Genomic DNA, 14,195 nt, shown 5'->3' on the forward strand with positions numbered 1-14,195 from the left:
ATCAGAACAGCTCTGTGTCCTATGCTGTAGGAGCTCAAGGAAAGCCAATTTCGAAACAGACAATCTCAAAATGGATAGCCCATTGCATACGCTTTTGCTATTATTTTCATGGCAAAACTGTACCGACAGGCATCAGATCTCACTCCACAAGGGCCACAGCTACCTCTGCAGCTTTCCTCAGAGGAGTTCCTACCAAAGATATTTTGGAAGCAGCCACTTGGAGTTCTGTGCATACCTTCTCCAAGCACTACCACCTACCATTATACTCCAAAACTAGAGCAGGCTTTGCCACTGCAGTCTTGCAGGGCATCCTGGCTCCTCCTTGTTCCACCTAGTGCCTACCACCCCTTTCTTAGCTTTGGGATTCTACCCATCTGTTATGACTGCAGCTGTATGCACAATGAACATACTACAGTTTTGTACCTACCATAAATGTAGATGTTTGAGTGCTAATACAGCTGCAGTCCAGGTTTCCCTCCCTCCTTCCCCTCTTGGGACAGGCCTATAGGCTAACACATCCTCATACAACCTGATTGGGGTATTCATTTATGGTGTATTTGCTTGCAACTACTGTATTTTGATTATATTGCACTGCTTTATTGCACAAATTTATGTATTTCCTTCCTTCTGGGGGCACCTGACATCTGGGGCAAGAAAAACTGAAGAAAATGGCATCGGCTGGTTCCTTTATACCCTTGTCGCACTGACGTCAGGGAAGAAGCGACGACAACTGACGCCGGACCTAGACTTTGGAATTCGGCCGACCGAGGACCCACCTGACGGCAGGAGAACCCATCTGTTATGACTGCAGCTGTATTAGCACTCGAACATCTACATTTATGGTAGGTACAAAACTGTACTTTTTCCAAAACTGCTTAGTGGAGAACCCAAGTAATAAATATTTTTGTTTGGTACAGTAGTAAGTGCTGTGCTTCATTCATTGTCTCCTTCCTTTGCTACCATTCCAAGGATTGGGCACTTGATGGCTCGTTACCAGGAAGGTATAGTCTGCTTTGTTTTCCTCTGAATTCCAATAATCCAGGAAGTATTACTCCAAACAAAAGGTCTGTGACTGTTCACTCCCATATTGCTGAAGCAACTGTAGTGTACTTTATTTCCATCATAAACCTCTTACCTTCCATTAAAATTTCATTTACAGAAGATGTCCTTTAACAGGTGCTTATATTGGGCTCCTACTTAAATTCCAAGGACTGCAGTTTTGCTGTAAGAGCGCAGTGGTATTAAGTGTGCAAAAAGCGAGAATATGTGAAAAGTCCAAGGTTACAATATCTTGGAGTAATCCTATCACTCTGGGTATAGTCTGTTAGGATAGGAGGCAAAGCTGTGCTTTTGATGATTGTGGTGGATAGCTTTGTCTCCCTGCAAAATACCTTAAAGGCGTTATTTTATTTATTTATTTATTTTACATTTGTTAACCGGGTTAGTCCAACTGGATATATTTCCATTTTCAGCAGAGGCCCGGGGAGAAAAGCTCCACAGTAACATTTAAATGTTTATAATGTACAATTTTCTGAGAAAAAGGAAGCATGAAAGTGCAAGACAAACAGTACATGAGAGAACAGTAGTTCCAAAGTCAAAACTATCTAAGAAACAATACTGTATAGAAAGAGAAATATTTACGCCAATATAAAAATGATACAATCATTAGAAATCTGTAGAGAGCCTTAGCTACAGTAAAATAAGCTAATTAAGAAATACAGGAACTTTGAAAGGAATAAGATACTCCTACAGTAATGTATGCGAGGTTAACAAATATGTTCACAGATAGATCATCTCCTATTTTTAGGAAATAGTTTAAAGTAGTTTATGCTACTAAGGGGTAAGTAGTGATTGAAAAAGTAAAAGGGGAGTGAGGATATAGAAACATGGCAAAAAAAAGAATGCAGACAATTAGTCAGGGTAACAACAAGGGCATAACCAGTTCGTTATAAGATGTTTCTTCAGCCTTTGTTTAAATAGTGGGAAGGAGGGAAGTGCAGTTAGATCTGATGGTAACATGTTCCTTAATTTCCCAGTGGTATATGAAAACAAGGAGTCACCTGCCATGTTATTAGATTTGGTATTGCTAGCCAGTAGTTTAGTGGAGGAGTGTAAGGAGTTCAGGTTTACATAGGGGGTAACAAGGTTAGTGAGTATCGGTGTGTTCTTGGGCTGGTAAAATATCCTATGAATAACGGTAAGTTGGGAGAGTATCAGAATGTTTTTTAGTTCAAGCCAGTTAAGTTGCTTTAAGATCAGACAGTGATGGGTTCTAAATGGGTTCCCAGTGGCAAACCTTGCAATGTTATTATAGGAGTTAGTTTAGTGAGATTTTTTTTCTTCAGGTTGGTGTAAATGGAGGAAGCATAGAGAAGAGTGGAGATTAAATGTGAGTGGGCAATAGTAGCTCTGGCTGTTGGTGTTAAGAATGGTTTTATTCTATATAGGGAGCCTAATTTTCTATTTACAGATTTTATAGTGTTATTGATATGATTATCAAATGTAAGGTTATTGTCAGTTAAGACTCCTAATAGTTTAGTGGTAGAGTCTGTGGTTATAATGGTACCATTATTTGATTTGATAGAGAAATTGATTGGGGGGGATTTACTGTTAGGTGTAAAGAGTAGTAGCTTGGTTTTTTTGGCATTCAAAAGGAGGCAACGTTTAAGGAACCATGCCTCGACTGAGTTGAATACTGTCTGAGTTAGGGATTGTAGTTCAGATGTGGAGTTGGCAGAACATATAAGAGTGGAATCATCTGCATATTGTATGCAAGTAGCTTGAGGGTTTGCTAAGTGAAGATCATTGATGAACACTGAGAATAGAAGTGGGCCGAGAATGGAGCCCTGAGGTACTCCAATGGAGACTGGTAGGTGGGAGGATAGTTTATTCTCCCAAAGGACTGCTTGTTTCCTATTGTTAAGGTAGGACTTAAACCAATGGACAACCTTGGTGTCAAGAGCAAGGGATTCAAGAGTTTTTAGGAGTAGTGGGTGGTTGACCATGTCAAAAGCTTTTGACAGATCAATAAAGAGTGCAAATGAGAGGAAGTTGTTACGGTTTTTATTGATAGAGTCAGTGAAAGGTAGGAGGGCTGTGGTGGTACTATGAAATGGCCTGAAACCATGCTGAGAATTTGCTAATATATTATGTTGGGTTAGGTGGTTGATAAGTTGATGGTGAATACATTTTTCCATAACTTTTGCTAAGGGTGATAAGAGTGCTATTGGCCTATAGTTGGAATATTCATTGGAGTTTCCACCTTTTATGTAGAGGGATAATGTGGGAAATTTTCCAGATATCTGGGATGGTTCCTTCATTTATGGTTCTGTTTATAAGGATGGATATAGGATATGCAACTGCTTTGGCTGCTTTTTGCAGGTATTCAGATGGTATTTGGTCTGCAGAGGGAGTACACGGCTTTAGTTTATGTAAAAGTTTTTGGATAGATGTGGTAGCGATGGGTTGTAATTGGAATGTAGGGTGAGTATTGGGTAAAGAAGTTTGGAGATTAGAGTTGTTAGTGGACAGTTGGGAGGCTAGAGATTTTATGGTGTCAGTAAAGAAGGTATTAAAGGCATTGGCAGTTTGAAGGGAGGTATTGTTATCAGCCCCAAGAGGGGGTGGTGTACTGGAATGTCCTGGGTGTAGGAGTCTAACACTGGACCAGAATTTTTATGGGTTGTTTTGGTGAGATTGCTGTAGGTTACAATAGTAGTTTTTTTGTCAGTCAGAACAGCTTTTTTAGTGGTATTCCTTAGCTGTCTAAATATGTATTGCTCTGAGGTATTTTTGAATGCTCTCCATTTGGCCCAAGATTTATTTCTAAGTAATATGAATTGTCTAGTTTCTTTAGAAAGCCAGGGGGCAGGTTTGGATTTCATTCTGATAGAACGTTTAGGAGCATGTTTGTCAAGGATAGTTAAGAATTTAGAATTAAAATATTTGACTGCCTGCTCAAGAGGGAGAGTTTTTAGTGGGTACCAATTACAGGCACTAAGTTCATTTTGGAATAACACAGGGTTAAAATGTTTGTTGGTTCGAGAGATCTTGTAAGTAGGGGTGTTAGGGATATCATTCTTTTGTCTTAAGATGTAAGTTAACATATGATCACTTAAGTCATCTGGTAGAGTTCCTGCCTTGTAAACATGTTGATGTTTATTAATGAGTATCCAATCTAGGATACTCTCTTTATTATTGTGTTTGTTGATTCTAGTGGTGGTGGTAATAGTTTGACTAAAGCCATGAAGATTGATATGTGATGAAGGATTCTCTGTGTTTACACGTTTCCAGTCAGTATTGAAATCGCCAAGTATAATGGTTTCTTGTGGGTAAGAAGTTGATAACCCAGCTCAGAATGTCTTCAATTCTAGAAATATTATTGCCAGGTGGTAGGTAGATGCAGATACTATATAGGGCTTTGGAAGCATTTAGTTGAAGTCGGGAGATCAAAACTTCAGCTTTACTATCCTGAGGTGGGTTACAAGATAGGGAGGAGATCTGTAGAGTGGATTTATACAGTAGAGCTACTCCCCCACCCCTACGTTTAGTGCAGTCGTGTCTTAATATGTTGTAACCTGGGGGAATTATTTCATTATCTTTAGTTTCTGGTTTAAACCAGGTTTCAGTAAGGCAGAGTATATGAAAGGAATGAGTATCAAGAAGGGCATGGAGATAAGGAATTTTATTGTTTATACTGCGGATATTAAGATGACCTAGAAGTAAAGAATTTGAGAGACAGGTGTGGGTAGTAATGGTGGGGGAAGTGGAAGAAGGAGTTGTACAAGATGAGAAGCTTGTGGGGCCTGGGTTGGGATGGATGTCACCATCTTTTAAGGTAGGAGTTTTTAGGGCAGAAAACTGGTGGTTGAGGAAGCTGGTTAGGTATTTTAGTTTCCTTAGAGTTGTGTTATTGAATTTAATATGAGTAAGTCGATGATACTTGGCTAGCAGGTAGCAGGGTGTGGTTGTGGTGTTTATTTGAAAATGGGTAAAGATGTATTTATCACTAGCTGTTTGTTTAGGAGAGTAGTTGAAGTAGTTAAAATTGGCTTTGTTAATGCGGGTGAAGAGATAGGCGGAGGTGAGAATAGATATGAGAGTAAATAGTATTAAACATTTAGTTAGGATAGGTTTAGTTGTTGAAGACATATTTTAAAGAGTTGATTATGTAGTTATAGCAGGAAAATAGGGTAAGAAAGACAAAGGAAAAATAAGGGTTTAATGCAGTTGTTAGTGTGGGAGTGGTGATAGGTAGTGAGATAGCTTTAAGAGGGTTATTTGGAGGAGGTACAGGATGTTGGGGAGGAAAATGTGAAAATGGGTGGAGTATGGTTAAAATAAGTTGGTAGCAGTATTGGATTGGGTGGTTGGGATAGGGGGTGTGGCTTATGGAAGTATAAGTGTAGGACCCTTGGGGGTGGGTGGGAATTGGGGGAAGGGTAGGTGAGCGGAGTGAGCCCGCAGGGCGAACGGAGCGTGCAGACAAGAGAAGTAAGAAGCTGAGGGAGAACAATCAGTGGAAGTCTGACTGTTATCGGTGAGTGTGGGTGTAGATATGCAAAGAGAGAAATACATGTGGTTTTAATAGTGGAGGGAGTAGTAAATTGTGTAACAGAGACTTGGGAGGGGTAGAGTGGGACTGCACAAAAGCAAAAAAAGTAATATTTCAGAGCTAAGGTCTAGAGCAGAAGGAGCAGTATAAAGGAAGGTGAAACGAGGTGAGGGCACTATCTAGAAGACAGACCCTATATTGAAGCAGTAGCTCCTGAAAGTAGAATAGCAGTCAGGGACTGGGGGGACAAACTTGGAGATAATTAAGGGGAAATGCAGGAAGGAAAATAGTGGGGACTAGAGAGTACAAAGGGGTAAGGCTGCTGGCTATCCAGGCAAGAAGGCGTGCTAAGACACAAGGTATTGGGTTAAACTATATAGCTGTTACAGGCACTTTATAGCAGAACACATACTTTCTGGTCCTTTGAGGAATTGAGGTTCAGGGAGATCTTTAGGTCCTATTTCTGGTGTTAGGGATGAGACAGCTGGAAATTTGATATGGGTTATGGTTCGAGGTCAGCAAGCAGGGCACAAAACTCCCACTCAGGTACAGGGATCTCAGGATGGAGAGTGTGATTTTGGATGCCACAGCAGGGACACAAGCAGCCAGGAGGTATCAAGGGGATTAAAGATTAAAGTTATGACAAATTATTTCCATATTTGGGAGACCTGAAGTTATGAGTCTTGCAATTCTGATAGAGATTCATTTGGTATTAACACCTGGCTTCATAGTGTCTGGCTTTAGGCTTGTGTTTACTTGCAATTCCTGGGTAGTACATAATTTTCAGCTAAGGTTGTATATATATCCTGAAGGAAACCAGAAGGCAATCTGTTATAAACTTCTACCTTCTGAGATGGAAAAGTTCTCCTTCAGTCTGTGGACCCACATTCTTGCTCTGTTCTTAGATTATTTGCTTTGCAAAATAGGATTATCTTGCCCTTCATTTAACTTCCAGTTATGTGCAGCTTCTGCTAGTTTCCCAGCATTACTGACTTTCTATGTTTTGTCTTATACCTCCATTGACATACTTTAGTTAGAAAGGCACATTTGTATATTATAACAAGTCTCTCAAGTTTGAATTTTATGCTTTGAAAAAGAAAAAATTAACTGTCAATCCCTGTGAATAAGTTTGTTCTGTGGACTGTCTTTTTTCCTAGTGGCAGTGATTTTTGGAAGAAGGATTTACGAAGAGCTTGATTTAATTTGCCAAATAAATAAAATCATGCACTTTTCTGTAATTACTACCACTAAAAGCTTCTCTGTTATATATAGGCATTGTTTACATTGGAACCAGTCCATTTAACTAATCTTTTGTGAGCAAAGGGGAATGGCTGTTCATATATTTTATATCCACAGGCATCTAAGATGCTTCATAGGATAGAAGGAGGATATAGAAGGGCCATCATTTATCCTTTTTATAGAAGGATCTGTAGAACAACTGATTAAGGTTGGCTGTCTCTAAACAGTCTGTTTCTGATGGTTGACTCATTCCTATGTCCCCTGTTATACAAAAACAACACTTGAAGGTCTTGTCAAGGCACACTGAATTAATGCTGGTGGCCTTTCTGCTGCTTTGTTTAGAAGGGTTTCTGCTCGGAGCAAACAGATGCACATTTCCTTGGAAGACGTTGAGTTGGATGTTCATTGAAGTGGCTTGACCGGCCTAGTTATAGCTGTATTGCAGAAATTTCACAATAGCCCTGTAAGTTTGATTATTACAAGAGGTGTTTTTTTTTTTCGTGGTAGCATACCAGAAAACTATGGAAGGTGGTAACCAAGAACTCGAGTAAAACCACAGAAGGTATGAGATGGGATTGATTGCCTTACTGTAACTCTCTTTTGGCATATGTGTACGTGTTCTACTTTTCATGTTTATTCACTGAAGTGTGGATACTGTTTACTTGTAAAAGGAGTTGAAATATTAGACATGCTTCTCATACATCAAAGAAGTTGTCAACACTAGCGATTTGTATAGGCTTAGACTACAGAAATTGTTCAGTTTGTTAGCAGGGATGTTAGCAACTGTATTGCGTGGCTGCTTATTAAAGACGCTGGTAATACAAGTCTAACAGAGGCAGTTATGTAGAACAGCACTGGATTATGTTTAATGCAACTTTGTTTCTTTCAGTGGATGAAGGACATGTGGCAATCGGATCCCTGTTATGCTAATTATGGTGTGGATGGATCAACATGCTCCTTTGTTATTTACCTCAGTGAGGTCAGTATAGTGTTTAAAGTATACTCTTATAATCTCCTTTCTAGATATAATCTTCATGTGCATAGGCATGTGTGTTTGTATTCTGACAAATGTATGCAGTAATACACAACAGGGTGGCATTGTGGAAATGAGGGGCATTTTGAGGCCTGATACCGTAGTGATGTAAGCAGTGTGTGCCTGTGCGCCCTCAGATGGTCTGTTATTTCCCTGTATTGCCTAAGGGAAGGCCTTGTTGCACTTGGAAAACAGCCTTTATGTATGTTTTTGGTAAGTTTCTTGTTTAATTTGAAGGATAATTGTATTTTTGTTTCTGTTGATGTTTGTAAAGGAAAACTATACACAAATGTGAAGCTTTTCATCTCAAAGTGATTCATCTTTCCTGTCATCCAACACTAAACATGGCACATTGAAAAGGCATAATTTAGTAATAATTCCATTTGTTTTATGTCTACATTTATTTCGGTTTGTTTTTTCCTGTTTCTCTCTTCGTTACATCACATCCGCATCAATACCCATCACAGTTTTAATCCTACGTTTCAATTGACAAATACCTTATTTAATTACTATTGCCCTTTACTGCTTGATGTTTTGTGTAAAGCATACCTTTGTTACCACAGCTAAACTGTCCTTTATAATGTAACATAATCTTATATATTGCAATTCTAAGACTTACTATTGTTCTTTTTACTATACTGTTTGTGACTTAGCTCTGCATATATTTGTAAGCAAGATTTGGGCTTAATTTAGGCCAAGACTTAAGCTCTGATGGACCTATTGTATAGTGTAGTCTTGTTTTGTATTTGCCATCTTTGCTTCCAAATACATTAGTTTTTTTTTTGCAGATGTCTGTTTTCTATATACTACTGTGGAGCTTTTCTCCCCAGGCCTCCACTGAAAATAGGTCAATGACCTAGTGGACTTTCACGGTCAACAGATGTCAATAAGTAAATTAAATAAATATCATGAAGGCTGTAAGGAGGAGCTTAATTGGAGCTTAGTTAGTTCATTGATTCTGGCTGCAGAGCCATTAAGAAATCAATTGCTCTTAAATACTGGCATTTAAATGTGACTTATCAGTTGCAGATTGCCAGCATTACATGTCAATTAAGTACTGCAGCCTGGAGCTACAGTTATGAGTCTTAACAAAACAAAGCTGCACACACGCGCATGTGCATGCACACACACATACCATACATAACCATATACCCAGCGGATCACCTCACCCACCACCAGCAAAAAAATTCACAGAACAGTTGGTCATTGACTGGGTATTAGTATACAACCCCCAGTGGTATCATAACCCTTCCACTCTACCAAACTTCCTTAATGACCACCTCCCTACCTCAGTAGTAAGACACTCTCACCCAGTCTTAACAAGAGCCACCAATCCAGAGACTCTTGTAACCTTACTACAACTCTGTCACCCTAAAAAAAATACTGTCCACTGTAAACTGGTCATTCGTCCACAGATTACCCCTTGATGAGGCTGTCCATAGCTTCAGCAATATATTCCTGGGAACCCTAAACACCCTGGCTCCCAGTAGAAAAATTAAGCTAAAATGTAATTGTGCACAATGGCTAAACCAGGCAACTCTATCACTTATGAACAACCGAGACTACGTGGAGAGCATGGAAAAAAAAATAACCCAACTTTCCACCTGAATGTATATAAACGGCTTTGCAACCAAACAAAAAAAGCAGGTCCTACTAGACAAAAAAAAAAACATTCTATCAAAAATCTCTGAGCAACCCACATTCCAACCCAAGGAAATTCTGGAACTCAAACAAATTACTATCTCCAGGGAACCCCTTTTCACCAAACACCTTCCCTAACAAATCTTCTAGCGAAGCTACAGCTCGACTTAACAGATTTTTCATCAAAACAATAGAAAAGCTTGCTAAACCAGAAACTCTCGATGTTAAGACTCCACCTTCCACCTCATCTCTTCCCTCATTCTCCCTAGTACCCACAGCAACTTCTTTCATCAGATCACTTCTTAACAAACAAAAAAAACCCTGTTTCCATCAGCCAACAAGCAACCTCCATTATTTCTCAAACATGCAGCCAGATATGTAGCATACCCTGTATTTACACTTGTCAATAGATCCATCCAGGAAAATACAGTACTAGATATCTGGAAAAAAAAAATCTTCTTAATACCCCTCCACAAGGGAGAAATTGCTACATAACCCTCAAATGACAGACCTGTTGCCATATTATCCCCTTATCCAAGATACTGGAAAAATGTATACCTAGACAAATAATAAACTACCTCTTACAGGCAAACCTAACTACACCCACACAACACTGCTTCCGACCTTTGCACAATACTACCACTGTCCTATCTTTCGCACAGAACATTGTGCAAGCCAGAGATAATAAAACTTGTATCAGCTCTATTCCTATATCTATCCAAAGCATTTGATACGGTTTCCCATCCCATCCTCCTAAACGAACTTTCCAACCTATAACTCTCTACCTTCACTGACTCCTGGTTTAATAGCTACCTCTCAAACCGTTATCAGTCCATCAGATGGCAAACATCCTTCTCCCCTTCCCATCTTGTTAAGACCGGGGTTCCCCAGGGCTCTGTCCTGGGCCTCTTACTTTTTAATATATTTACAAGTAATCTCCATGTCTCCTCCCCTCACTGTACCATAACACAGTATGCAGATGATTCCACAATTAACACCTCCGACAATATACAAAATCTCCACACTTGTCACTGAACAATCTCTGCACCTAGTACAACAATGGCTAACTGAAAACATCCTGCTTCTTAACCCCAAAAAGATCAAGCTTCTCCTTTTCCTTCCAAAACACCTCAATCCAGCTAAACAAAACTTCACAATCTCATCCTTTGATAATATAATTATCACTGCTGACTCAAACACCAAATTGCTTGGTGTTACTATAGACTACCAATTAAAATTTGACCTATATATCTTAAACTGTATCAAAAAGTCCAATCAAAAACTAGGTCTTCTATACCGTAACAACAAATATATACCTAACAAATCTAGACCTATACTGGCTCAAACTTTTAATGTACCATCCCTGCCGTATGCTGCTCCCATACGTACTAACCTCCAAAATAATCTGTTAACCAAACTGGAAACTATCTATAACAAGATAGCCAGATTCACAGCCAGTAATGGCTACAAATCCTATCATTGTATATCCCTGAAAAGCTTACAATGTCCTGAGCTCCCCCACATGCTTCAAATATCACAACTGCAAGTTGCACATGGCATCTTAAATAGCCCCAACTCTTGTTGCCCTGCCTTACATTCGTAATTACACCTTACATACCCAATCGTGACCTCAGAAGCTTACATTAAAAACCTACATCAGGTGACTAATCCAAACAAAAATATTGGAAAAATACTTTACAGTCATTCCATTGCATACTCATGGAACAAACTTCCATTGTTCCTTTACTCCACTACCAAAAGTGGTGAATTCAAAAAGCAAGTAAAAATTAATTTCCAACATGCATGGATCTGTACTTGACAGGAAGTAACTTAATGAATTTTCCTGTTCTTTTAATTAACATGTTTGCCTCTGGTATCTGTTATCTAAACTGTCTACACACATTACTCTCTCTGCAGTTGGTACCTATGCTATTAAATGCATCTTTGTTGTACTATCTCATGATGTTACTCTGAATTGTATGACTTTTTCTTATTTTAGGCATTGCTATATTTCTTGTATACAACTTCATGCTAACTAAATTTCTCAAACTTATTGCTGCTGCATTCTCAAAATACTGTACTTTTGCTTTGTAAATATTCATGTTGTATAGTTCTTTTTTTGTACTGTCAAGTATCTTACAACTTGAATTGTTACTTTTTCTCCTTATTTTTTAATTACTTTCCTGGAGCTTTTCTCCTCTGGTCTCCACTGAAAAAGAGCTCTCTGGGCTCAGTCAGACTAACTCTGTTAACAGATGTAAAAATGAAATAAAATAATGTGTGTTTGCGTGTGAATTATTTATTGTTTGCAATAAGTTTTTGTTGCTTCATTATAGTATGTGCTTTTTATGTGGGATCTTTAAAAGAACAACTCTCAAGTTGAAATGAAGCTGTCTTCAGGTTCACCTTTTCTAATAGACATCTCTTTCAGTATTTGACATTGCATTTTTTTCTGCACTTTATTTAATATACACATTATTCTGGTGTTTTATTACATTATCCCGTTATTTGGTTGCAAATGTTTTTGTGTGTGTGTGTGTGTGTTGCTTTATGTATTTGTCTTTCACTTTTTTTGTATGGGGTAGTGTGCATTTTAAACTAATTCCAGAAAGCATCATTTTGGCATTGTAGTACTTTTCTCTGTGGTTTCTGTGAATGTGCTGTCTTACTTTCCTCCTAACCTTGTGTCTCTAGATCCTGATGTTAGGCATTTTTAAGTTGTTGAATTCAAACAATTTCCCTTTCAAAACTTGCCACATTGTTTCTGCTGTTTTTTCACTGAATACAACATACCAATCAGTTTTACACAGTGACTGTTTTGCGTCTGCATAGTATGTTATTAATCTTTTGTGTACTGGTTTTGATTTAGTCTGGCAGAATTTTATAGCAGTAGTTTAATCATGATTATTGCACATCAGAGGTGTTAAAACTTGACATGAAGTTACAGTCCTCTCCTTTGGAACATAAACACAAGTATTTTCTGTTCTGTTTGTTTACTTTTGGCAACAGTTGTTCCTGTTTTTGCATTGTAAATTTCATTGCTAATGTTGTAAACTATATATTATTCCAGCCATTTCTGATAAATTTATGTCCTCAGCTGTTATGATTTTTCCTTCTTGTATTTCATTAAAAAAAGAGGTTTTAATTCCGCTAGGCCTTCCTTTGACTATATTAGTAAGTGATGAGTCAGATCCGAGAAACTGTTTGGAGAAATAGGAGCAAAAATGCGTAGTAAAATTGCCAAAACATTTGCTTGTTTCATTGTGTTATTATACAGTAACTTATTTTGTTCACTATGAATATGCATTAAATATTCTAATAAGTTTTGTCATCTTAGGTTGAAAACTGGTGTCCTCATCTGCCATGGAGGAAGAAGAATCAGAACGACCAACTTGAAGGAAAAACAGTGGTAAGCAGTTTACCATAACTGCTTAGTCCTGAGGGCATTGTGGGATGCATGTTTAAAAATATAGAAGAAAAGTACTTTTAAACGTTTAGCTGCAAGTAAATATAGCAATTGATAGTAAATCCTGGTGGTGCATTTATCAGTAAACTTAAACAAATGGAGACCTTTAAGAACATGTTAAATGTCAAACAAAAGTAATGTTTTAATATTATAAAGAGAATGTTTTAATGAGAATTTTGTTGTGCTGTGTCTTTTAGAAAACTTTGATCAAGTTGGCACAGGTTAGTTAAAATGTCAAACTTTGTTATTGCTTTGAAGATTTAAAGTATCTTTAACAGCAAAGTTCATTATTTGAGTTAACCATAAGAGTTATATGGTTTATAAAACATTTTGTACAGAAATTAACTGTTCAGACAGCAGTTCAGAAGATATGTGGATTGTGATTTATTACTAGCTTTGCTAAGCCAGAGGTAATGTGAATATTTAACTTTACCTAGGAACGAAATATGGCAGCATGGTTAGCTTAGTGCATTCTGTCTGCTATAGTTTTCTGCCAGCAGCAGAAAAAACAGACTCTGCTTTGTCTCTGGTTTCATTTTCTTCCTGCTGTGAATACATTTCCAAAGGCCTCCATTGTGTTGCCAAGGTATTTCCTCAGGAAACTTGTTCGTACATTTTTTTGTCTTTTTGTATAAGGAAATGCTTACTTGCTCATATTTATTTAGTGTGCCTTCTCTGTAGGATAAATATATTGAAAAGTCTTCTTACGCTGTGTTGATTTTTTTTTATTCTGTGTCCTGTATTACCACTGAGAGCAGTAAACAACCTTGGAATATTCAGAAGTTCTATTAAAAACAGGATTTTGTTGGCATCATTGTCCTTGTGAGTTTGGCAGCACACTCAAGATTGCAGTTTCTCCGGGCTGCAGTTATGGCATTTGTAGTTAAAATCTAGGAGCATAAGGAGCAGATTTTGCTGTTAATATTTCTACAAGTAGCCCACAGTAAGTTACCACACTGATGTTTACATGACGATGTTTAGAACCAGACTTCTTTTGTTTTGCTGCTGTCATCGATTTCTAATTAAAACGCATTAGAAGTATTATTTCTTCCTTATTTAATTATCTTTTTTCTGTGGATGGGAAGGATGTCACTGTGCTGTTGAAGGCTTGTATCTTTTTGAAAGAATGACCATTGCATTTGTTAGAACCAAGATCTTTGGATTGGTTCCCTTTTGTAAGTATAAAACCCATAAAATAAGTATCTAGCAATTTCAAAAAATAAATTGACGCTTTACTAAAATACAGTGAATGCTAATACTTG

At 37.9% G+C, this 14,195-nt stretch overlaps 1 protein-coding gene across 1 annotated transcript in view; it reads left to right on the plus strand.

The window, feature by feature from the left end:
- MGAT5 (alpha-1,6-mannosylglycoprotein 6-beta-N-acetylglucosaminyltransferase) overlaps positions 1-14,195 on the plus strand; it is a gene marked incomplete in the record, with an annotated part of 1,206,452 nt that overhangs the window by 429,887 nt on the left and 762,370 nt on the right. Inside the window, 2 exon segments of the mRNA XM_044074935.1 lie at positions 7,683-7,772; positions 12,805-12,876. Coding sequence (XP_043930870.1) covers positions 7,683-7,772; positions 12,805-12,876 — 162 coding nt within the window.

Source organism: Protopterus annectens, chromosome 6.part0, assembly GCF_019279795.1.
Source record: "Protopterus annectens isolate FY-2018-M chromosome 6.part0, PAN1.0, whole genome shotgun sequence".
NCBI lineage: Eukaryota > Metazoa > Chordata > Ceratodontiformes > Protopteridae > Protopterus > Protopterus annectens.